At 37.8% G+C, this 27,098-nt stretch overlaps 1 protein-coding gene across 9 annotated transcripts in view; it reads left to right on the top strand.

Moving 5' to 3' along the window:
• Window positions 1-27,098, top strand: part of PTPRM (protein tyrosine phosphatase receptor type M) — an 857,076-nt gene that overhangs the window by 691,535 nt on the left and 138,443 nt on the right. For 5 of the 9 annotated variants that reach the window (XM_073212816.1, XM_073212812.1, XM_037008360.2 and 2 more), the window contains 4 exons: window positions 14,785-14,936; window positions 18,544-18,618; window positions 18,847-18,873; window positions 23,505-23,692. In XM_073212816.1, the coding sequence (XP_073068917.1) occupies window positions 14,785-14,936; window positions 18,544-18,618; window positions 18,847-18,873; window positions 23,505-23,692 (442 nt within the window). The remainder of the gene's footprint in view (window positions 1-14,784; window positions 14,937-18,543; window positions 18,619-18,846; window positions 18,874-23,504; window positions 23,693-27,098) is intronic. The other 4 variants (XM_037008365.2, XM_073212814.1, XM_073212813.1 and 1 more) reach the window with 1 other exon arrangement.

Below are 27,098 nucleotides of genomic sequence, written 5' to 3'. Positions count from 1 at the left end.
CACACACACATACATAAAATAAATAGCATTTAAAGGTTAAATTATTTGCTTCTCACATTTATACTAACAAATAAGAACCTTTCACTACCAGCGTACCAAAGTACAGTTGACCTTTGAGAAAATGGGGGTTAGGAATGTCAACACAGTCAAAAAATCCACATGTAACTTTTAAATCCCCAAAAGCTTAACTACTAATAGCCTGCTGTTGATTGCAAACCTTACAGATAGTCAATGAAAGCATATTTTATATGTTGTACATATTACATATGGTATTCTCACAATAAAATAAGCTAACAAAAAGAAAATGTTTTTTAAATTGTTGCAAATCTCCAAAAAATTTTCCAATGTATTTATTGCAAAAAGTCCATACGTAACTGGACTCAAGTAGTTCAAAACTGTGTTGCTCAAGGATCAGTGGTTCTCAAGTTCATTTTGCCTTTATCTGTAGAAAAAAGAAGCTTACAAATTCAGAATCAGAGGTAAAGTTTAAGTGTTATTTTATGTTTTTCCACAAGGAAAAAGGTGTTTTAACAATAAAGGGACCCTCGTTTAGGATAAAGTAATAATGCAATGTAGGCCTGGTTTGGGAAGAACAGTTGATAAAATAAATACGTGTTTAATAAAATCCATTTATCATCAAATGACCAGAGGAATGCCTGTCAGTGATTAAATATTGAAATTATAGACACTGATTAAATGAAATTTTATCAGTTTCCTACTGTAACAAATCACCACAAGCTTGGTGGCTAAAACAACGTAAGTTATTATCTTACAGTTCTGTATGTTGGAAGCCCAACAACATCTCTTTGGCCTCAAATAAAGGTGATAGCACAATTGTGTTCCTTCTGGAGACTCCCAGGGAGAATCTAATTTTTTACCTTTTCAGCTTCTAGAGATTGCTCACATAACTTAGCTTTTAGTCCCTTCTTCCTTCCTCTTCAAAGACAGCAAGGGTGGGTTGAGTCCTTCTCACACCACTTCTCTCTGACCACTGAAGATGTCCTGTGATTACATCAGGCCACTTAGACAATTTAGGGTAATCTCCTTATTTTAAGGTCAGGGATTAACAATCTCAATACCACCTGCGGTCTTAATTCCCTTTTGTTATATAATGTAACATATATTAATTCCTAGGTTCTGTGGTTAGGACGTAGGTATCTTAAGTGGGGCATTCTGGCTAGTGGATGAGATCTAGATCCAAGCACAGAGGGACATCTCTTTCTGGATTAAAGCTAGTGCTTCTGGAGCAATCTCTTTTAGTTCGTATGTTCCATGTGAGTTGCTAGAATCCCTGAAGAAACAGGTTATATTTGCTCCTGAATAAATTAACCAGCAGCTATGTTTTAAACTTGGAATAGAATGATTTTGTTAAGACTTTTTGTCCTTATGATTATGAGCTTCTTGGATACTTAGTTCTGCATATCCAAGGGGTCAACTGGATTTTATGATGATGTCCTTGCTTGAATGAGAATTCAGAACATGCAATTTCCTTGTTAATTGAGCTCCAGTTTCCCTATTGATACCAGCGGCTTGCTCTGTTTTTCTTAGATAGAGCCGTTCCAGTTTTTTAGTAAGCTGAACAAATTTCATGAAGAGGAAACTGGAGGTATTATTCCAATACAATGCACATTAAAATTCTTCTCTTTCTCACTTGTATTTATAGTCTGATAGAGGATCAACAGTATACCAATTTGGTTTTGCTGCAGAGTGACATTTTTGAAACCATTAAATTCCAAGATAATGTGCACACATGGAATTCAACAACGTAAGCTTACTGTGAGGGGATCCACCATCACTAATGTTCCTTTATTCCCATTTTGCTCTATTGTGGATTGTATCCATCTCACATTTTCTGTGCCATCACTGGTTCTGGTCCCTCTGGATTCATATGGCTCTGATGTGAGAAATAAAACTAAGCAAAGTATTACTAAAGATGACAGATACCGCATCTATTATTTTTACTGCTGACTTTTTTTTAGTGTTTTAAAGTCTTCAGCTGCATTGAGAAATTACCTCAGGTGCTCAAATAAGCTGTGAGTCACTGCTGAGTGGAGGAGGTGTTCGTCGGGAGGGCTTTATCTGCAGGTGGATCTCAGAAAGCAGAATTTGTGTGTTTCTTGGCCCTTGCTGCAGGATGAACTCGGAGGAACCCACCTCAAAACACCATCAGTTACAAACCAAAATAGGGGTTGGGGAGTGGGACTCACAAGGAATTTCTCTTTGATAGTAAAGAAATGTTTTCCTTTAAATTTGACCTGAGAAGTAGGGAAGGTGTCTTAGCAGATAAGTAAAAATGAAGGAGAGTGATAATTAAGAGCATTTTAGGATTGACCCAAAGGCTTTTCCTCCAAGGCCTAACGTTATTATATGAATAATGTTATTATATGAATAACGTTACATTCAATTTACCAAAAACAAAGTTATTTTTTAAATTCTTCTTTACCACTTAGAAAAATTCAAAGATAAAAGAATATTTACATTCACAAAGTGGTTATGTATTTTCAACTGCCATGTCATTCTTTGCACTAAGTGAAATGCTATGGACCATGGCATGAAGCCATGAGAAGGACACATTACCTCCAAGCTTTGACCTAAGAACCATCAAAGGCATTATATGTGCATTAGAGTTGCTGTCCTTGTGTGTGTGTGTGTGTGTGTGTGTGTGTATGTCTCTCACACACACACCCATAATTATGCTCATCCTATATATTTTATGATCAGGAAATGTACTATGATTATCAGGTAACTGGAATAATCAGAACAAATAGAAATATTTGTTGAGTGCTTAGCACATATCAGGCACAATTCTTGGACAGGAGCTATAAAGTAAACAAAACAGGCAAAACCGCTACCCTCATGCAACTGATACTAACATTTTTCCTGTTGGCTGAGAACAAAAACAATGGCTTTCAAACCATATATGGATAATGCTTTTTAATCAAAAGTTCCTTGGAAACTCAAAGGTGAGAAAAAGCAACCTTGTCATCAGTAGAACACTCTGTTGTTAAAAAGCTTTAGGTATGCCCTCTCTCCAGAAAATAGCAGGCTCTATTCTTAATTTTGTTATTTCCAAAAATAACATTTATTGAATGTATGAGGATATTGAAATTATTTTTGTTCCCACCATATTGATTTAGCTTAAAACCCATGGGTTTTGTTGCAATATATATAACTTAATAAGAGTCCCAATCCCCTTATTTGTTATAATTCATGATATTGACTGTCGCTGCAGTGTCACACAAAAGATGTCGTGATTTTGAATTGATCCTAGATTGCAATACATATAATTTCAACTTGTTTTACAGAAAGACATCCTTTTCCAAATCCCTCATTTTCAACTTCTAAGTTCTTTATTAAATTCATATAATATGACTGTTATTTGCTCCTCTTCAGCATGAAATACACATGGTTATATAATGTGTATACATGTGTGCAAGGAGAGATTCTAACACCTACCTGATGAAGAGGCCCCCACGGTTCTCTCCTTCTCTTGCCCTGGGTTGTTCCTTTGCAGACACCCTGACTTGCTATGAAGCATTTTAGGGCATCTTTACCACTAGGTCACCTGAAATACAGCTGCAACCTAAAGTGACATGCTAATAGAAGTCAGCCCCACTTCTCAGTTGCAGAGTAGGAAGGCAACTTTAGCCACATCAGCCTATCATTTTATGTCATCACATGGTCAAAAGGTAAACTCTGAAACAGAGACCCAACAAAGATCAAAATCTTTACTTGTTTTAACATGAAAGTACATTCTTTGTGATAAATACAAGTCAGTGTTTACTAGTCTACTATGAAAACCAAAGAGCCTCTGGGTAGATAATGAGTACACTCTCCAGAACAGGGTCTTGAGACAGATTGGGTACATTTGTTAGGTGGTGATACAGTTACAGTGATGTTAGAGGAACACTCTGACCTTCTTCAACAATTGTAAAATCCAAGCTGGCAAAGTAAATCTTTATTTTCAGTGTCTAGATTTAAGGAACCAGTAAAGGTTGGTTATTGATGCCAGTGACAGTCTCATGCAGATGACTTTATCTCCATGTAGGAAAACAATGCCGAAGTCTAGAGTTTCCTAGCCATGTAATTTGGGCAACTTAATGCCACTGTGCCTCAGTTTCCCTCTCTCTAAGATGAAAATAATATAGTAATTTCTTCACTGGGCTGTTGTAAGAAATAAAAGAATTCATGAATCTTAAGCACCTAGCTTATCTGAAGTCCTACATAAGTTGTTGTAATTACTATCCTCATTGTTTTTCTGTCATTTGTTGTAATGCTAGTTGTTTTGAGTTGAAATAATTGAATATCAAATCATTGGGTTTTTTCCTTTAAATTTTACCTTTGAAAACAACATTTTCTGTTAGTTCTCAGAAATCCATTGCAGATGACAACCTCTTATTCATTTAGGCTTATTCATCTGAATCTTGGCAATTTGGTATAATCTTTGCATTCTTTGATTCAACCAATACCTATTTCATCCCTACTGTGAGAAAAATTAAATACTCTCAGTTCCAGCCTCCACCCCTGTCATTAATTAAGTTTAAGAACATACTTAATTGCAGATTCCAGGACCAGAAAACCGTTTGTCTTTTCATTCTTACATTTATATTCAATTTGAAAATCCTTGAGTTTTGCCATCCCCATAGAATTTTAAGTGATAGGTCATTTAAAAATAAAAACACTTTTCTCTAGCCAACAATGGATCTTCAGGTCAGTGCTACTAAGTTATTTCGCAGTCACAGTCTTTGCTGACATAATGCAACATTGCAGGGGTCTCTAGTCAGGGTGGGAGAGGGAGAAGTGCTCTTCGGTGAGCCAGGACCTATAACGCTGAGTCAAAAGAAAGGAGGAGTGTGACCAGGCTCCGTATTGAGGTTGATACTTGGTTCCTTCCCCTCAAGTCTGCTTGGTAACTGTGATAAATCTGACCTTCCATTTTGATCCTCACCGTTGGCAGTTAGTTCAGTCGTAGAGAGGAAAAGAGGTGGAAGTGTGATTTCTGCTTTCCTTCCAACCAGGTTGTATCTTAGTCTCCCCACTGGCGGCCATTGTCCTCAGGTCTTCCTTCTGTAGGACACATTGCCAAAGAGTTCATTCTTCACCGTGTTTTCTCTACTGGCTCTGATTCATTATGTCACAGAGTCAATAACTTGTCCAAAATCTTTCTTCTATTTCTCTCATCCCATTCCACATTTTTTTTTAATTTTTACACACCAGCAAAGAGCTATAAGAGAAATATTGGAGCATAATAAGCATGAGGGATCATCCTTTTCATTTTGATATTCATCCCACATTTCTCCTTCCCAACCTTTATTCAGGCTTGGAGATTTAGGGCTGTAACTGTTTTTTTCTCCCTCTGATTTTTTTCCAGGTTGTATTATAGTTGTTTAGTAGACTATTTTTAGAACAGTTTTAGGTTTATAGCAACCTTGAGCAGAAAGTACAGAGTTCCCACATGCCTTCTGCCCCCACATACACACACATCCCTCCACTATTAACATCCTGCATAAGTGTTTCATTTGTTACAATTAATGAACATCCACTTGCATATTATTATCAACCAAATTTCATAGTTTACATTAGGGTTCACTCTTCATGTTATACATATTATGGTTTGTAACAACTCTATAATGACATGTATCTGCCATTATAGTACCAGACAGAATAGTTTCACTGCCCGTAAATATTCTCTATGCTCTGATTAGTCATCCCTCCTTTCCCACCAACCCTTGGCAAACCACTGATCTTTTTACTTCCCTCATAGTTTTACCTTTTCCAGAATGTCCTATAGTTGGAATCATACAGTATGTAGCCTTTCAAATTGGCTTCTTTCACTTAGTAATATTCATTTAAGTTTCCTCCATGTGTTTTCATGGCTTGATAGCTCATTTCTTTTTAGTGCTGAATAATATTCCATCATCAGGATACAACACAATTTAACCATTCACTTACTGAAAAACGTTTTGGTTGCTTCCAAGTTTGGGCAATTATAAATAAAGCTGCTATAAATATTTGTGTGCAGCTTTTTGTGGACCCAAGTTTCCAAATATTTGGGGCAAATAACAGCATAATTGAAGGAGCACATTGTAAGCATATGTGTAATTTTTGTAAAAAACTACCAAACTGTCTTCCAAAGTGACTGTACCACTCTGCATTTTCACCAACAATGTATGAAAAGAGAGCTCTTGTTGCTCCATGTACTTGCCAGTGTATGTCATCAGAGTGCTGGATATTGGCTATTTGAATTGAGTGTGTGATGGTATCTTGTTATTTTAATTTGCATTTCACTGGTAACAAATGATGTGGAACTTCTTTTCATGTGCTTATTTGCCATCTGTATATGTCCTTTAGTGAGGTGTCTGTTAGGTTCTTATGCCTATTTTCTATTCAGGTTTTTTTTTTTTTCTTACTGTTAACTTTTACAAGTTTTTAGTATATGTATATATTTTTGAATAACAGTCCTTTGTCAGATATGACTTTTGCAAATATTTTTACTCAGTCTGTGATTCATCTTTTCATTCTCTTGACAGTGTCTTTCACAGAGCAGAGCTTTTTAATTTTAATGAAATCTAACATTAACTATTTTATATGTGGGTCATGCCTTTGATATGTTATCTGAAAAGTCATTGTCAAACACAGGATCATCTAGATTTTATCTTTTGTTACTAACGTGTTTTACATTTTACACTTAGGCATATGTTTCACTTTGAGTTAATTTTTATGAAAGGTGTAAATTCTATGTTTAGATTCATTTATTTGCATGTGAACATCCAATTGTTCCAATACCATTTGTTAAAAAGACTCTTTTCTCCATTGTATTGCCTTTGCTTTACCAAAGATAATGCTGACTATGTTTGGATATGTCCCTTGTTGGGCTCTCTAGGCCTTCACATTGATCAATTTTTCTATTCTTTCACCACTACTACAGTATTAAATATTTAGCTTTATAGTTAAGGCTTGAAGTTGTATAGTATCAGTCCTCCAAGCATGTTTTCCTCCCTCACTGTGTGTTGGCTAATCTTGGTCTTTTGCCTCTCTGTATAAACCTTAGAATCCGCTTCTTGATATCCATCAAAATAACTTGCTAAGAATTTGTTTGGGATTGCATTGAATCCATAGATCAAGTTGGGAAGATCTGATGTATTGATAATATTGAGTTTTCCTATCGATGAACATAGATTATGTCTTCATTATTTAGATCTTCTTTGGTTTCTTTCATCAGTTTTGTAGTTTTCCTTATATAGATCTGGTACATGATTTATTACATTTATACCTAAGTAGTTTATGTTTTAGGGTGCTAATGTAAACGGTATTGTGTTTTTAATTTAAAATTCCACTCCTGTGTGCCACTCTGGTATGTAGGAAAATGATTGACTTTCGTATATTAACCTTGTATCATGCAATCTTACTATAATCACTAGTTAGTTTGAGGACCTTTTTTGTCAGTGCCTTCAGATTTCCTAAATAGGCAATCATTATCTATAAACAAAGACAGTTTTATTTCTTCCTCCTCAAGCAGTGTATCTTTTATCCTTTTCTTGTCCTATTTCATTACCTAGAATTTCCAATATAATGTTGAAAAGGAATACTGAGAGGTAACATCATTGCCTTGTCTCCAATATTAGCAGGGAATATTTTAGCTTCTTACCATTATGTATAATGTTAGATATAGGTTTTTTGCAGATGTTCTTTGTCAAGTTCATTAATTATATATTATTATATATTATTTTTATATTATGAGAATTAATATAATTCTTTTATACTTGTTGGATTTAACTTGCTAATATTTCATTGAAGATTTTTGCATCTATGTTCATGAGAGATACTGGATGTAGTTTCCTTTTCTTGCCATCTGTCTGATTTTTGTATTAGGGTAATGCTGGCCTCATACAGTGAGTCAGGAAGTATCCCCACTGTTTCTACTTTCTGGGGGTGATTTTAGAGAACTGGTATAATTTCCTCCTTAAATGTTTGGTAGAATTCGCCAGTGCTAACCCATCACTAGTGCTTTCTGTTTGGGAAAAGTTATTAATTATTGATTCAATTTCTTTAAAAGACAGAGGCCTGTTTATATTATATATGTCTGTTTGTTTGACTTTGGAAGATTGTCTTTCAAGGAATTGGTCTGTTATGTCCAGGTTATCAAATTGTGGTCATAGAATAGTTTATAGTATTCCTGTATTACCCATATTATTAATGTCCATGGGATCTTCAGTGATGTCCTCTCTTTTGTTTCCAGTATTAGTACTGTGTATCTGCACTCTTTTTTTTCTTAGCCTGGCTTAAAGGCTTTTCAATTTTATTGATCTTTTCAAAGAACCAGCTTTTGGTTTTGTTGATTTTTCTCTATTGATTTCCTCTTTTCAATTTCATTGATTTCTGCTCTAATTTTTATTATTTCCTTTTTTCTGTTTATTCTGGATTTAATTTGCCTTCTGTTTACATAGATGGAATCTTAATGTTGATTTTAGATCTTTATTCCCTTCTAATATTTATATTCAATGCGATAAACATTGCTTTTGCTGTGTCTCACAAATTTTGATAAGTTGTATTCTTGTTTTCATATAGTTTAGAATATTTTTTTAATTTCTCCTGAGATTTTGCCTGACCCACTCGTTAAGAAATGTGTTGTCTAATCTTCATGTATTGTAGGATTTTCCAGCTATCTTTCTCTTACTGATTTTTAATTTAATTCCATTGTGGTCTGACAGCATACACTGCATGATTTCTATTCTTTTGAATTTAAGGCATGTTTTATGGCCCGGAATGTGTCCTATCTTGGTGAATGGTCTCCGTGAACTTGATAAGAATGTGCACTCTAGTCTTGTCAAGTGAAGTATTCTATAGATGTCAGTTTCATTAAAATGATTGATGATGCTGTTGAATTCAACTATGTCCTTACTGATTTTCTGTCTTATGGATCTGATAGAGGGGTGTTGAAGTATCCAGCTATAATAGTGAAATCATCTGTTGCACCTTGTAGTTCTGTCAGTTTTTTGCTCTACAAAGTTTGGCATTCTGTTATGTATATACACATTATAGCTTGTTAAGTCTGCTTGGGTAGTTAGCCCCTTTGTCATTTCTCATCAAAGAAGGGATAATATCCTTCCCTTCTTTACTCCTGATAACTTTCCTTGCTCTGAAATTTGCTGTCTGAAATTAATATAGCTACTCCTGTTTTCTTTTGATTGATGTTAACACATTATATCTTTCTTCATCCCTTTACTTTTAATCAACATGTATCTTTATTTTTAAAGTGGATTTCTTGTAGACTATATGTTATCTGGATATTGTTTTGTAATCTACTCTGACAATTTCTGTCTTTTAATTGGTATATTTAGACCACTGACACATAAAGCAAGTATTGATGTAGTTAGATTACTTTCTTCCATATTTATTACTGTTTTCTATTTTTTGCCTTTCTTCTTTGTTACTATCTTTATCTTCCTCTCTTTTTCTACCTTTACGGCTTTAATTGAGCATTTACATTAGTCCATTTTCTCTCCTTTTTAGTTTTTTTCTTCTTATTTTAGTGTTGCCCTGGAGTTAACAATATATATTTGCAACTAATCCAAGTCCTCTTTGAAATAACAATGTATTGCATCACAGATAGTGTGAGTACTTTATAATGACAAAGTATCATTCATTCCACTTATGCATAAACTATAATCATCAAATACATTGTTGCTATTATTCTTTTGACCAAACTGTTATCTGCTAGATGAATTAAGAATAAGAAAAAGAGAAATTTTTATTTTACTTTCATTTATTCCTTCTCTGATGCTCTTTTCTTTATGTAGATATGAATTTCTGACCTTTACTTTTCCTTCTTTCTGAAGAACTTAATTTAAAAATTCTTGCAAGGCATATCTACTGCCTTGGCAAAAATTTCCTCAGTTTTTGCCTGAGAAACTTTTTTTTTCCTTCATGTTTAAATGGCGATATCACAGGGTACAGAAATTTAGGTATTTTTCTCTCAACATTTTAAATATTTCACTCCTCTCTTCTTACTTGCAAGGTTTCTGAAGAGAAGTCAAATATAATTCTTATCTTTGTTCCTCTATAAGTAAAGTGTTTTTTCCTTCAAGATTTTTTCTTTATCTTTGACTTCCTTGAGTTTGAATATGGTATGCCTAGGCATAGATTTGTTGGCATTTATCCTTTTTGATATTCTCTGAACTCCTCAGATATTTGTTTGGTTGTCAGGCATTAATTTAGGAGATATCCTCTGCCACTATTACTTGTATTCCTTTCTTTCTTCTCCTTCTGATTTCTCATTATATGTATTTTGCACCTTTTATAATCATCCCACAGATTTGAGGTATTCTATTCTCTCACTTTCCATTTTTTTTTCTTTGCTTTTCAATTTTGGCACTTTCTGTTGTCATATACGCAAGCTGAAAGGTTCTTTCCTCAGCCGTGTCTGCTCTCCAGAGCCACCAAAGATATTCTTCATTTTGTTACAGTGTTTTTGACCTCTAGCATTTCTTTCCATATTTCTGCTGACATTATTCATCTATTCTTGCATGTTGTCTACTTTTTTACCTTGGTACCCTTAATATATTAATCATAGTTTTTAAAATTCCCAGTTTGATAATTCCAACATCCCTGCTATATCTGAGTTCTATTCCAATGCTTGCTCTGTCTCTTCAAACTGTTTTTTTGCCTTTGGTATGCCTTGTGGTTTTTTACTGACATCCAAATTTGGTACCAGGTAAAAGGAACAGCTGTAAATAGGTTTAGTAATGTGAAAGTAAGGTGCTGGGGGAGAGAAGGCATTCAATAGCCCTATGATTAGGCCTCAGTCTTTTAGTGCACTTGTGCCTCTGAACTGTTACCTACACAAGAGCTTCTTAGTAATCAGTCCCCTGTTGGATGGGACAGGATGACTGGAGGGGTCTGGAATTGGTCCTGGTTATATTGGTTAGGCTCTGATAAAACCCCAACAGGTTAGGCTCTAGGTAAAATAGTTTTTCTTGAGGGCAAGCTCTTTAAAGAAGCACTGAATGCTCTGGAGGTATTTCCAAATGGCTACTTTCCCCCTCATCCTGCCTGAAACTAGAGGGGATTAGTTCTAGTCCTTACTTTGAGGAGCTTATAGTCTTTACTTTGAGGAGGTAAAACTAACAAAAGCATGGAGGTCCTCCTAAGACTGGATATCCCTAGAGTTTTTAAGTCTCAGACTTGTCCACACTGAGCCTCCAATAATTCATCAGTTGCAGCTGAGGTTTTCTTACTCTGATGCTGGTTCTCACAGAGATTTCTGGTCATCAGTTTCCACTCTGGTGAGTTCTTGTTCTCTGTATCCACCTATCTGTGTCTGTTTTGGCAGCAGCAGTTTGCCCCATGACCTCAATTATCTGACAAAACTAAGAGTTATTGATTTTCAGTTTGTTCATATTTTCACTTGTTGTTAGACAGAGTGATGACTTCCTTACATACCAGACTTTTCATAAAACCAGAAGTCCTCTCTCTAATTTTTTATGATCTAGTCTTAGATGTTAGGGACTCCTCTTTTATTTTTAACTCTAGATTTGAGTCACACAATCCAAATTTGGAGACTGGAGATAAAAAAATTTCAGATAAACCATTGTTAAAAATAAAAATAGAAAATAAATTTACTTGTGTCTTTAGATAAGATTGCAAAGCAAATTGCCTCCACTTTAAGAATTTCCCTGTACAAAATATTTTATTTCATTAAATTCACTAAGTTTTTCTCATAGTTTTAAGTTTTCACTTGAAAAAAGATACAGATCTGAAACACAAAGCCCAAAAGAGGAAGAGAAAACTCCAGGGTATCTATAGTCATTCCCAAGCCTCAATTCTGAATCTAACCTTCCTCAACCATCTGTGATTATGAACTATAGTATTTAGCTGTGTATGAGAACAAATGAAAATCCCAAGCAATGACTCAAAACCTACACAACTGAGTAAGCTACTTTTGATAAGTAGGTGGTAGAAAAACTCTCCTTACTAATATGTTGGCATGATGATGATTAATTCAGTTAACAAGATATTGAATTTGTGTAAAACATTGGCTAGGTGCTAGTAAATTAATCCTACTTTTTCAAAGCACAATATTTAGTTATGGGGTGATAGAGTATTCATACTTGAAAGCAGTTTGATGACAATTATAATGTCGCTTGTAAGGAAATGTAAATTAATGAAATAATTTACTGGAGACAACATGTTGTTCTAGAATGATTATCTTTAGGATCAAAGAAATCTGGGATGCAATCCCAGCTCCACCATTTAGACAAATTGCCTAACCTCTGTAAGACTCAGTTCCTCATCTGTGAAAAAGCAAGAAAAGCTCTTATAATATTACTAGAATTAATTGAGATAGCACTTGTGGAGTACTATCAGACAGTAGTTGTGCACCATATCTTGATTTCCACTCCATTCCAATACAACTAAGTGCCTGAGTGCTATTATTAATGGAGAACAGAAGTGCCACAACTATGCTTTGTTTGAGCCACATAGTGTTTTAATTTTTTTTAATTATTTGATAATACTTAAAAATTAAGAATTAAATAGAGTCTGGATTTCTGGTTTCTCCTGAAATTTACAATGTCTGGGACCTCCATGGGGGATTGAGCTATTGGACCTGAGTGGCTATTTCCCCTTTCATTTCTCCAGTCCCATGAGCTTAGAGCTGTTGGTCTCTAACTGGGGCTCTGTTTGATGTGAGCACCTCTCTCAAATCCTTAGTGGTCTTCTTTGTGCTTAAAGAAGATCAACAATGAAGTGTGTCACTGAAATTGAATCACACATATGGAGGATTAGAAAGGAGAGAGATCTTTTTCAGAGCAAGCTTAGCGTTTACTGGTGCACACATCCTCCCACCCCACCACCTTCCATCAACACCACCAGAAGCACATTCACTGTCATTCCTAACCCATCAGGATTAGAGGAATACAAGCAAGAAAAGACAAAGAGGGAAGTCTGGTAAACTTGACAATGCCTTTCGAAAGTGAATATTGAGTTAATTATCTGCAAAAATCAGCCCAAAGCAAATCAAAGAATTTCCAGCAAAAAGGGGATGTTTTGCCTGAATTATGGAGCTAATTATCTCAGCTCTCCAGTTCAGTGTTCCTGGGGAGACCTGGCCTAAGAGTGCTTTTCCAGTGAGCTGGCAGATTAAGGAGTGGAGAGAAAATGTATCATTGTAACTGCAGCTGTGGAGTTTGAGCCTGGTGCTGTCTCTGTCCGGACACCTGCTGAGAATATCCAGGCCCAGACTCTGCCTCTCAGAGAGCATATGGTTGGCTGCAAAAAAGGGGGCTCTGATCTGCGCACTGGCAGGAGAGGAACGCCAGGACCCAGAGGAGCCACACTTGCTTACTTTTTAAAGTCTTTACAACTTAAGCACTGTCCTAGAAGTTATACATGATTATCATTTTTCTGCTTAAAAGTGTATCTTTTGTTCAACAACTTTTAGCAATAAAAAGAGCAACTGATTAATAAAACCCTCTGCCTTCAAAGTATGAAATTAAAAGATTGTGACTACAGGCAAGAAAGCATTTGGATTATGTGGCATTTGGAAATGATAATAAAGATTATCCATATGGTCTAATGGTATCAGTGCCTTCCATTGCATTAGCAATCACCTAATACGGGGGTGATTTTGATTATGTGGCTCATTTTAAATTCTGCTGTGTCCTAGTCAGTCAGAGTCAAGATGATTTACTAGAAAGAGCTGCCATTTCCTTTTGTAAATGCCGCTCAATACTTAGGCAGAGTTAGAATATTGTAGGACATAATATTTTACGTATTATGGTACTACGGTCTTCTTAGACCTTCTACATTAGCATTCTCCCTAAGCATCTCTGATTCTGTTCTTGTCTGGCCTGGGTGCATAAAAAAAACCCCGAAGTAAGAGCTATAAAATTCGTTTAACCCATCTATCTGTATGTCAGTTCCCTTAGGTTTTTATAGTGTCCAGGTATCTGTAACTTTAGATTATGAGCTTTTGGTGGTTAGTGAACAGGATGTGGAGGCCAGAGTTAAACCGTGTCTCCAAAAAGAGTTGAGAAATCTCTCTGGTTTCCTCGACCTTTTGGTATTTCTTCCACTGGGGCTGGCAGGGTTGAGGGTGGACACAGGTGCTCATCCTCTGCCAAACTTCCCAGGGAAGATGGCAACTTGAAACTGTTTTAAGTTTGACCAGCTTAGACGGGAACTAAGCTGGGTTCCCTTGAGATTTGGCCCAGTGCCACAATCATCTGAGAATCCGGGACGCGCCCCACCCGGGCCCCTGCAGCCTGAGCTCCTCTGTCCTGTGTGGGCTCTGGGTCCCCCTGCACCCATGATACATGCTACCTGCCTCCCTCTTGGCCTCGTTTTGTTCTTTAGTTCCACAGCATGCCTTTTAGATTCAGTCTTGGATCACTTCAGTTTTGTCTGGCAAATATTTGCTAGAGGGATCTACTCTTTGACACTGAATATGGCAATGTAGAAAAGAATTTAGTAAAAATTAATAACCAGAAACATATCAGTAAATAGATCATGATTGCATTGGCCACTTTAATTTAGCTTATGGTAGGAGAAACAGAAAGCAGTGTTTTAAGCTGTTGGTTTTTTGAGGACAGACTGGATGTTTTTCATCTCTGCATCTCTGTGGCTGGTAGAGAACCTGACATCTAGAATGCACCATGAAGCAGTGTTACAGATGAATACAATTCATTCATTAAGAGTTATTCCTGATCACTAGACAATACATACATCAAGGTCCCATTTTCCAGTCCCATACACATGTCTATATAATGAACTCCTTGTCCTAAGGAAACTAGCCAAGAAGAGGAAGGAGACGATGAGCAGCACCCGGCAGGAGATGACTGTGATGGTGAACTCCATGGACAAGAGCTACGCGGAGCAGGGCACAAACTGCGACGAGGCGTTCTCCTTCATGGACACGCACAATCTGAACGGGAGATGTAAGTGCATGGAGTCCTTGCCTTCTGCTTCATCTCTCTGGGTTTCCAGGATTCTATCTAGGTAGTCCTAGGAGATTAAAGATAAACTCCCTCAGTATCGCCTGTTGGTTTCTCCAGTCCCTTTTAATGATCCTGTGATCTTCTCTTTGGATCGTGGGTTGCTTAGGAGAGATGATATCACAGAGGTGATGGGATCAAGTGAGAGAGTGCAGGAAACACAGGCAAGTTCCTGTAGAGACTCCAAGAGCAGTGACATGAAAGCTTTTCTCCGCTTGGAGAGGAAGGCACCTGCTTCTCATCATCAGTTTTGTTAGATCCTATTTGTAAGCCAGCCAGGTGTGGAATTACACAAGGGAAGCCTGTTATAAAACAGTTCACTAAATGGCAGTAACAAGTTAATTGTTTATTTGTTTAGCTGACAGGTTCTGCCTTTATTATAGGGCTATTAGTGGCAATTAATAAATTAAACCGTATTTCCACTTCACAAGTCTTACATTTCACACCAGGTGGGTAAACTGAGCTCAGTGAATACCTTCCCATCCTGACACCTGTGATCCAGGTACAAGGCATGATTCTAGGAAGCTAACCATTAGATTGATTATATGAAATAGAAAATGAGCAGTTGTGGTGTCACTGGTATCTTCTCAGAGACCAGAAGTAAATCCTGCAGTGCATGCCTGATTCTGTAGTGCATGGCCCCACCAGGTTCCAAGTCAGAGCTTTGTCTACCATGTGAAATCCATGAGCGCAGACTGCCGCTGACACTGGCTGCATAACCCGGAGAGCAGGCAGCTTGAGGATGGACCAAAGCGCAGCATCTCTCTTAATACAAGCGGGGGAGAGGGCTGATCATAAGGGCGACTGTGTGGTTGTGCCCTGGCCCCCCAGCTGGCCTGTCCTTTTTCTGCAGCTCTCTCCAACCCTCTCCTCCTATCTCCAGTCACTATGTGGTCCGCACACGTGCCTTCTCCTGCTTTGCCTCTCTCCTGCATTCAGCGGGGCTTCATAGAGCTCAGGGGCTTGCTTCGTGACATGTGTGGTGGCTACAGTTGTCCACCTCTTTCTTTACCATAAGGATGCTGCATTTATTTCTTCTGCATGTACAGCTGACCCAGGAGAGCAGGCAGTCAGCAGACATGGCTTTCACCCTCCGGGCAGCCCAGCATGCCTCAGCCCTGGTCCCTGCTTTCAATTCGTTTGCAGTGGAGGGAACAGAATCTGTAGTGCTTCATCTACTACACAACCCACATCCCATTTTTTTCATAGAGTTTTCTCTGCTTTTTTATATTAAATGTTATATTTTTCAATAAATAAAAATATGTACCTACAATGCATTTGATTGCCAAAATAGAGCAACTTACAATGCATTTGTGTGGGATGTGAGGGGCAAAGTCCTTCCCATAACAGACAAGGTTAACATTTTTGTAATAGTTTCAAAGTTATTTCTTGAATGTTATTATGAAAGGGACCACACAGATATATGTTCTCACTTCACAGGATAACCCTTTAATGTTCCAAATTTTCTATTTCATGGTGAAATTCCTTACAAATAAATTTACAGGGCATTACCTGCCCAAAGAGCAGAAACCTGTTAGTAGTTTCTAGACTTTTGAAGTTGGAACAACAGGGGATATTTGCCCCTGGATGGAAATTTACTTTGGCAGTTACTTTTTAAAAAGTAGAAATCCAAAAATGCACAGGCAAAGGGGACTGCCGCAGGTGCCGGCATCAGCTTCCATGGCTCATCTGCCAGTAGTATTTATTTTTTGCCTCCATCAATAAGGCCCGTTGAGGAAACACCGCAGTGGGTGCTCCATTTTCCTCCCACTCTGAACAATGAGTAGATATCATCAAACCCCATCAGTCGAGAGTGACGCTAATGGTAAACATTCACATTCTACTCCCTTCATGCCTTCAAACTAAGAGAGCAGTTAGTAGGGGAGGAAACTTGCAGGAAACTCATTCTTAAGTCACAAGCCTTCCGGCCCAAACTTCAAGTGTGGGTATGCTTGAGATCTTTTAGGGTTGGGAGATAAGTAGCTTTTAGAAATGAGACAGTGAAAAAAAGTGGGATTGCACAATTTCAAAACAAGCACAAACACATCAGTGAGAGGGGGGAATAATCTGTCCACCAAAGCAAATGGGAGTTTGCTTTTATCGTCTCTAATATGTCATACAAAGAGAAAAAACAGATATGTGTAGTGAGAAAGAGTTTAATTTTTATATTAAAAGACAAAAGCATTTAAAGTAGCTCATATTTTTTCAAAAGGTAAAATTAGCACAGTTGTGTATCTGCTTTTTGCTTATTTTTACCAATGACATAAAAATGTCTGCAGTTAATAGGTGTTATTCGTGCTGACCCTAGCATGTTCTGTAGGTACTCAGGTGTTTTATTCTTATTTTCATCAGTTGCTCTCTTTTTTTCCTTGCAGCTTACCATAAATATGCATTATAAATACAATACTTCTCTATTTTAGAAAAATATCTTATAAATGACAAGTAGCCTCAGTCCTGGCTCATGTTCTGTCATTTATTGAGTCTCCACTTTAAAAATATAATCACAGGAGAAAGCACTGTCCTAAGGGCACTGCTCCTGGAGATCTAAAAGATATTAGCATGTGACCAGAATAAGATAACATACAATATGCACAGGAATTTGGTGCTGCTTCCCATCATACAGTGATGTGATTGGGCACTAGTGTCCTCATCAGGAACTTAGCATCAAATAAGTCATAAAACTACACTGAAGAATTAAGATTTAGGCTTACATTTAACCAACTCGAGCACTCAAGCTCATTCAAAACATTTATTCTTGCACTTGAATGAAATTAAAGTATTTTTAAAGCACTAATCAAGATGTTGAAGAGAGTTAACAAACTGGTTTAAAAATGGGAAATACCCACTTTCAAAAGGAATCAGATAAATTGGATGGAATTGATTTTCCCACTTAATAACAGGGAGTTGCAGAAGGTGTAACAGTTCAATCCTGAATGTTTCAGAGAATTATCAAAGAAAAATAAGCATTTCTATAATGATTAAAAGACTAGTAGAACAATATGTAGGCATATAGCTTTCACCTTAAATGCAGCATACTTGAAACATCACCTTTATTTTTCATAAACCAGGTCATAGCATTGTGGAAAGTTCTCTGTATATCCAAAAAAATGTGTGGAAGGAGAGACTTAACAAACTACAAATCACTGATACTTAGAATATTCTCCAAAAGCTATGTGTAGATACATTCTTATACTCTGAAGTTGTGAAAAATCATCTCAGCATGATACAAAAATTCTCCAAGCAAAAGCTAAGGAGTCAAAATAGAAGTTCAACGAATTTCTCGATTCAAAAATGATGGTTGTGATTATGGGGTTTTTCTTGATTTGTCGGGGATGGGAATCTTAAGTGATAAAAGGTGTGTGTCCTCTATATAAACACATAATTCCCAGAGACAACATGGAAAGATAGTGTGACTCTGAAGATATCAGTAAATTTCTGACATTTCGTCAAATGCACATCAGGCATGGTGTCCCTGTAAGTGGCCTCACAGTGCCATATTTTGGGGTATTGCTACTTTATGACTGCTGACCAACCATTCTCTTATTTACAGCTGTCTCTTCACCATCATCCTTTACGATGAAAACGAATACACTGAGCACGTCGGTGCCTAATTCCTATTACCCAGGTAACGGATTTTTCCATTGCTTCATCTCTTCATTAGCCCTTAGCCATCATAATCAATCAGTGCTCACTTTATCTTCCATGATGCTGTAGGAGCTTAATATGTTTGATGTGTTGTAACCAGATGCTTTCTGTGGCTTTGTACAGGAAAATTGGGGGGCCTTTCATCAATCATTTACTGTTCTTTCTCTTTTTACTTTCTCTGCATTGACCTGCTTATGATGTATGACAGACCCATTTGTGCCAACTGCAATTTTAGGTGAGAACATTTCCCTTTATCACAGTTTATTGCAGGAGTAATTTACAAAGTCAGTGGCTGCTCTGTAGGAGACTGGAGTTTTAATTCTGTATGATACAGTGATTGTAAGCAACGCACAGGGGTGGTGGGTAGCCTGGGGTGGGGGCAGGGGGTATGCATAGGTAATCAAAAGGTTTTCTCCAGTCTCCATTGATAAGAAGGGATTGCCACATGTATGTTGCAAATGATACCAAAAAGTTCAAATGAACAATCCCGGCTCCAATATTTTCCCTTTCTATGCTCAGAATTTAAAGTCAGGTGTGATCCCAGGGAAAAACACAGCACGTCATCACTCAGCTATGTACTTCTAAGAGCTGAATTCTGTCCAATGTGACAGTTAAAAAAGTGTAAATAGCTTCTTATTATTTTCACTTATTGCTGAGCATTAAAAACTTCCATTTCAAAAATAGCATTTTTCTAATTATGCCAAATGTTTTGCAGAAAAATTATCACAGTAGAGTTTGGGCCCCCTACCCCTCCTCAGAGCACCCCCAGCAATCCAAAGTGCCTGTCACACAGTGGAATTTCAAAAGAGCTCATGTTCTCAACTGCAAAATGACAAGATGGCACTTTATAATCACATGGTTTATTATGTGTCAGCTGTCACTAGAAATGAAATAAAATGCCAGCCCTGTGGGGCAAAATGCATTTGAAAGTATGAAATGTTCCCAACAGGGAGTTAAAGAAAAAAATCCTGTTTGTCCAGTGTGAGAAGGGTGAGGAGAAATGGCATTACTTGGCTATGACACCCAAACAGGCATGAGCTGCTTTTACATTTGAGATGCATAAATAACCCGAGTGTATCACGGCCGCGTTCTCTTTTTACTACTAACCTTACTGAAAAGGAGCACAACACAAATGACTTCAAGGTATATGACAACTCATCGTAGCAAGAGCTCCATTCTCAGCTGTTGGACTTCTGCTTCTGAAATCTCTTAACAAGGCTTATATCTTTGCAACATACTTTTTCCCCCTGTGCTTCTCTTTTCTCTAAGTTGCTATGATTTTTGTACAGAGGGTGATTTTTTTCTTTATGGTGTTTTCTGGGGTTAAGCAAGTTTTTAGCCCGAATTTAAAATGAATTCAGACAGAAGTTTAAGAACAGACATAAATTGGAATTTTTGAATTTGAATAATTTTGAGAGCTAACAAAGCCCCCTCCTTTTCATGCCAGCAATGAGGGAAAGGAGGCTGGATTTTTATTCTTTCCCTAAATTAAGGGGCACAGGCTAATCTTAGACACCCGAACAATGTATTCTACATGCAGCTGATATTTGAAGAATCTTTTGATAGGTGAAGATTTGTAATTTCTTTGTGTGCTGTGGCATTCACTCCACAGTTCTCCCAGTACATGTTCAGACCTTGGGGGAGCAGTGAGTGGGGAGGGCTGAAGCAGGCATTGTCAGAGGGAACAAAATGGGCAGATTTCACAGTAGGATTAAGATAAGTATATTAAATATCATTTTTTAAAGTTGCTTCTTTGTTATTATGAGCACTAATAACATCTTTTAAAGTTAGTTAGGCTTCTTTACTAAGGGGGAATCACTTGAACAGATAATTCAGGTAGCAAAAGTAATGCACATTGTGAAAAATACATCAGCCAGATTCATGGTTATTGTGTCTAGCTTATATATGAACCAACATAAGAAGTGGTGGTGTTTGGGAACTGTTCCTTCTGCATTCGGGGTTGGAGGGGGCAATGTGAATCTATATATATGGCATAGTAAGGATTAGCAAAGCTGTCACTTGAACCAATGGAAAGAAGATAAGCTGTATGTCTATTCTGGCACTGTTTGGGACTAGGACCAGTATAATTTACATTAAGAAGACTTGGAGCTTGGCACACTTGAATCCTCTGGTACCTCCGCCTTCCTTTCACTCCCACATGCAAAGGTACCAACCTTAATGTGGAGAGCTCCAGTGTGCTTTTACATCATTTTCTTGCAAAAACGATGATAGACAGATGGTAGATAGAACCTCCCCCACCTCAAAAACAGCATTCATTTCAATTCCAGATTTTTTGACTGGTTTTTGTTGAAAATTCAAGATAGTTTATTAAAGAATATAGGTAGAATTAATTATCAGTTGTTAGAAAACCATCAGAACTGTTGGTGAGAAGCTTTATTTCTGATTTCCTCTTAGGTACTATTTTCAATTTCAAAAATTATTAGTGGGTAATTTTTAACAAATATAGGAGATTAATGACAAGTGATATATTTTATTAGTAATCATTCCCTTTAAGAAGCCAGAAGAAACTGATTAATCACTAATTTTGGTGGAATCAAGAATTTCTAATAGTGTAGGTGACCCAGTTTTATAACATATCACACATGAAACTTTCTGTTCCCTCTTCAAAATCTGTGTACTAGATAATAGCTCTCTTTTCTTAGATGGCCTCAGTACAGTTTAAGAGCTTTTAAGACGTGTACACACTGGTAATGAGGCTAAGATGTCATAATGCAGCAGGAGATAATACGTACAGTGGTGACAGTGGTGCAGCTCTGTGGCATTAAAACGTCCAAGAATGCCTAGCTCTGGGATCTGAGTACTGCCAGGGTGCAGTGTACCCACATGAAAGGCCTGAATGATTCATTTAGAAGTTTAGAAGGTCAGTCCACAATGGAGGGCATTTAATTATGTTCATCCCAAAAGGTACAAAACTGAGAGAATGAGAGGCACAGGAGGGAAACTAATTAATGTTCCATTACTTTAGTATAAAGAACAGAACTTCCTGCTGGAGTAACTAAAAGCTCAGCGGATTCAGTACTTCAGCAAAGATCTTGTACCCTACTTTATGAGCATGGCAGTTGCCAGCAAGCAAATCTGATGTGAAAATTTCCTGGTTGATTTGGGACTATTCTAATAAATGGGAACATATAAATTGCTGAATTTCAAAGCAAATCCAAATGAAAAAAAAATCATAAAATCAACTTACCACCCTTTTTTATTTTGTCTTTGTGTCTTTAGCCACCTTGTAGTGATCCAGGTGCCATTTCAGCAACAGCGACATAGCTGCACACTCGTGTACCACCTTTCATACCATGCATCCAGGTGCTTTGCAATGCAGATAGAAGCAAGGTTTAAAAACCAGGCCTGGCTAACCAAGCGCCCTTGCACTAAGTCTCCTTTGGAGAGGAACATCTCAGTTAAAAAAAAAACCAAAAATCCCATAGCTGAATTCCCTATTGATAAACAATCTGGTAATTTTCTTAAAAAATTTAACATTCCTTTCTTATATGTCTTAATTCTTTATGCCTGAAATAAATTTTGATGTAACATTCTCATTTTAAGTGAACTTAGCATTATATTTTGATGAGATACATCCTCAATTATTAAACAGCTACTGGGATTTAGCATTATGAAGAGTTAACCTGTAGAATGTAGAACTCTTAATCTATTAGCACTTTCCTGCATAAGACTGTTTTTAATGGCTACAATTTTGCAGTTCATTAATCTAATTAACTAGTAGTCTTCCATTAAAATCTAGCCTCTTTAGGCTTATTTGACCAAATTTTGACATTAATTTTATAGTACAATTTGGTTGACTTGTTCAAAATATATTTAAATAAGAAAAGGTGTCAAATACAAATAAGACTTTATTTAGCCATTACTTGGTTCATGGCGGATGAAAAGCAATCATGATACTATTTAACCTCCTTTCTGTTATTAAGTGCTTAAATTAAACACCTCCATTGTAACATGATGGGAGAATTGAGGCTTTACCCTCTGACCACCTATGAATAGAAAATTTAACTGTAAAATTAAAGCACAAAATAAAAGCTACCTGTGATTATTCACGCAGTACTATTGCTTATGCCCTGTTTCCTTTTTCTCCTCCTCTTTTCTCCTGATATGTATCTTCTTAAAAGTGCCAATAAATGGTAAGTTCCCCCATTCGCCCCATGGAAAAGGTGTGGAGGGAATGGGAATGTGTGTCTTATCTGTAGATCTGACAAAGCCAGCTGGTTCTGCTGTCTGTTGGCCTGCATGTTCGCTCTTGTAGAACATTCCATGTGTGATGTGTTGGTCCACAGTATCTTGTCAAGCTTTCTGACTACTGGAGCATGCAAAGTGACTCATCAGACCAAGTTCCCTTTTCTTTTTCTGCTCTCCTTGGCGTTCATGTATCAAGTCCACATTTTCATTGCTCGCTTTATAAGCCAAACCATTCTGTGCACTTTTACTTTGCTCACAGGACATTTGTTCAGAGTTTATTTACTTCATCATACAAACTTGTTAACTAATCTTTGGAAGAATACAAGACTGGTTCTGCACCAGGCCTTGATGAAGTTTCAGGCTGAAACTTCTATAAGCTTTAGCACCCCCAGGCTAAAGGGTTCTTACCAACTAGCTTTGTGAAAGCAATATATCGTTTGGACTGCTTTGTAAAAATAAGATTTCTGCCTCATTCCTATCAGTATTGCCAATCCCATTAAAATTTCTAAACATTTAACCCTTCTTTTTTGCTGGGCCATCGTAGGGGTCCCTGCAGCCATAGGTTCGGGGATATCAGCAGCAGCTTCTTGGCGTCCTCAGGCTCCCGCGAGGAACCCACCAGCGCCCCTCACTTTCTCCGTTGGCCTTCTTTCCCAGATGAGACCCACACGATGGCCAGCGACAACAGCAGCTTGGTGCAGTCCCACACCTACAAGAAGCGAGAGACGGCCGACGTGCCCTACCAGACCGGACAGCTCCACCCCGCCATCCGGGTGGCAGACCTGCTTCAACACATCACACAGATGAAGTGTGCCGAGGGCTACGGCTTCAAGGAGGAATATGAGGTGAGCACAATGCCAGCTACTCTGCTCACAACTCAGGCAGCCAGCCAGTGGGCACCCTAGGGCTGCCAGGAAGGACCAGGTTGATGGTCCATGGATCCATTTCCATCTGACTGTGAGACTTTTTACCCAGGAAGCTCACGTAAGTTAAATGGAAAACAGGAGGGCCTCTTCACCTCCTCCCTTATTCCATATAAGTATGCAATGAAAACAGGCTCTCTTCCCCATTCTCGATCACCTTTCTTGACTTTTCCTATATAATTATGATGTTTAATCCTAATAATTTTGTTGTAGTTATTTCAGAAAGAAACTGTCCACTTAAAACAATGATAGATCCACCGGTGATGTCGTGTGGTGGAGATTAGACTGAAAAATGTCACTGCTGTGACAGCTGCAGTCGTCCTGCCAGCAGAGATCACAAGTCCCCATCCTGAGACCTGGTGCCGACAGGGCATTTCCAGGGACAGAGATATTCTCTTACCATACATAAGATGTAGGGCTCCCCCGTTTCATAGCCTCTGCGTTAGCTAATTCTGTTGGAAAGTCATTCAAGAACTGCGGGGAATTCATTGATTTGAAGAAGTCTGATTCAAAGAAGGACACCAGTGCGTGGGGGTGGAGGGGGGGACAGGAGTTTGAATTTCTCTTTTATCATTATTAAATAAGATCAGTTCACAGTTACTGGTGAGGATAAAGTAGCAGCATGCTTACAGTAAAAATATGATTATATAGATACGTGGCTTTTAAACCTTAGAATGTGTTTCTGGTACTGCATTTATTTAACTAGCTTACAGCTGGGAAACATCTTGTGTCAAATTAGAGTTGTTTTAAAATTAGTTGCCACCACCTCCATGTTCTACAGGTTTCAACTCCGCTTCTTTCTCCTCTTGGGGGCACACTCATGATACTTCAATTTCATGCCCCACACGCTGTATTGTCTTGGGTTTAGCTCCATTTCCGAGCTTAATCACCAAAGATCCATTCCTTTAAGACTATACTGCTATACTGCTTTAAGACTAGGTCTCTGGTTCAGCCAGATAAACAGGCAGGTACACTTTGGTCTGCTGATGTGCACATCCTCATTATGTTGCCAATGACCTGCATTTAGAGGACTGCAAAACCAGGGAAGCTAACACAAACCAGGCCTCAGGAGTTTGAGTAAAGTCCGAAAATTTATTTTCAGATAGAGTTCTGCATGTTAGCAACCCTGAAATTCTTAGATTTGCCTTTACCAATTTAACTTGTAATTCACTGACATTGACTGCCTTCGCATATTTCCTCATGTACATTTAAAGGCTAGCTTAGTCATTAATAGTATTAAGAGTAAGACTTTCAAAAACATTAATATCTTATGAAAGATAAAATTAGTTTATTGAGACAAAATAAACCTAATGAATAGAGATGATGTCTTAGTTGTATCCAATATTTTGATGCAAATGTTGCTCAAATGTTTATTAAAGATGTTAGTGTCAAACAGATTATTTTAGGCTCAAATAGTAATACCTAAAATAACCTCAGTCCAGTTTTCATGACTATTTAAAAATACCTACCCTAAGACTTATTTAACACTATAGATGATGCATATTTGAAAGTATGTGAAAAGTTATTTCCCATTCATATTTCCTGAAGAAACATGACTTGAAAGTGTAAACTGTAACAGTTCATACTCATCTTAAGCATTTTAAAATTGATAATTCATTAAGAATTGTTAGACTCTGAAATAAAATGTTGTATTCATGAGTTACATTTCAAAAAACTCTTTACTTTAGTCTAACTATTCAATGGATCAGAGAGAACTGCTTACAACATATATGTGTATCTGATCACCACATTGTGCCCCTTAAACTTACATAATGTTATATGTCAATTATATCTCAATAAACTTTGGGGTTGGGGGAGAGTAAATACTTTTAAACGCCAAAACCATTATCAGTTTTGCTTTTTTTTTTAAGAAGGGAAGATGAAGGAAGGGAATGAAATGAGAGAAAATACATACTAGAGAGGAAGACATGCACACGTAGGCATTTGTTGTTGGGTGAACTGGGAAATGGAACATTCCGGTAGGAATAGGCCTAGCACTCCACAGGTGTCAGGTTACTGAGTACCCCCACCTCCACTGGAAGTGTCCCACCCGAAACTCAAGTCCAGCGCTCTCCCTCCTTGCCTGAATGTGTCACTGCATCACATGCCCAAATCTTTTCTGGAGGCACTGCCGTGCTTTAGGGAATTAATAGGACAGTGAAAAGCCCAGGCTACAGTTACTCTGCTTTGCTTTCTCTAACCTCAGGGAATTTTTGTTCCAATGTGAATCTGGAAAATGTTTAAGCAGTTATTTTTTAAATGTTCATTTGGCTTGTAGAACTCTAACCAAACATACCTTTCTGAAATTGGGCTGTGAAGTATGCATCCTTCCCTTTGATCCACACTGAAAGTCAGGAGTGTTGTGGCTGCCTGATGTAGCACCAGCTAGTAAAAGAGAAAAATACCAGCTTACAGTGAGATTCAAAAGAAGAGGTTCACATCATGTTCTTTGCAGGGAAACTGTGTCATTTTCCAATTTCAGTACGTCTTTGTCATCTCTTGTGTTTGGTGCTCTGAGGATGGAGTGAGCCAGTCACTTTAGAGAAAGGGCCCAGTCCATTTATGCTTCCTTTATAGGTAAGAGTGATTCCCTTATCACGCATCATATACCATCAAAGTTCCCACTGAAAAGTAACTTGAGTAAGTAGATAGGTTTGATTCTATGAATGAAGAGTTTGAGAACTGAGAAATTAACTATTTTTAAATATATACTGCCACCTTTTTTTCATATCTAAGTTAGGAAGGTCCTAAGAATGGTGTAAGTGTAGACCACAGAAAATTCTTGAAAAAAAATCTTCTACTGGTGTCTTTGGCAAGGTCAAATTTGGGGGAAAGTTTGATTTGACAAGTTGCACTCGTTAATTAATTCACCAGAGAGTACTAAGCACATGCTGTGAACCTGACCCTGCTGGGTGCCCTGCCTTCAGGAAGCTCACCCAGCAGGAGTAGGCAGCCACATGGCAATGGCAGGGTGTGCATCTGGTTAGACCCACAGGAGATATTCCAGTGGTACCTGCAAGGCCAGTGGGGGCACCTGAGCAGCCTGGCATGCAAGTCTGGGCAAGAATGACTTTCTCCTTGAAGACTGAGTGAGAACTGGCCAGAGAAGGTGTAAGAGGGTACATTCCAGGCAGACACAAAAGCAAGAGAATGGAGCATGCCAGAACATGGTGGCAGGGCAGCATGCCTGAACCCCTGGAGGGGCGGGGACCCAGGCAGTCAGGGCTCTGATCATGAAAGAACCTCATGTGTCCCCCCCAAGAAGCCTGAATATCATTCTGGAAGCCCTGGGAAGAGAAGAGGACTTGGGTGACATGAGTCTCATTCC

Source organism: Manis javanica, chromosome 9, assembly GCF_040802235.1.
Source record: "Manis javanica isolate MJ-LG chromosome 9, MJ_LKY, whole genome shotgun sequence".
Classification (NCBI taxonomy): Eukaryota; Metazoa; Chordata; class Mammalia; order Pholidota; family Manidae; genus Manis; species Manis javanica.
The sequence above is the reverse complement of the archived record's forward strand: the minus strand, read 5'-3'. Positions and strand labels throughout refer to the sequence as shown.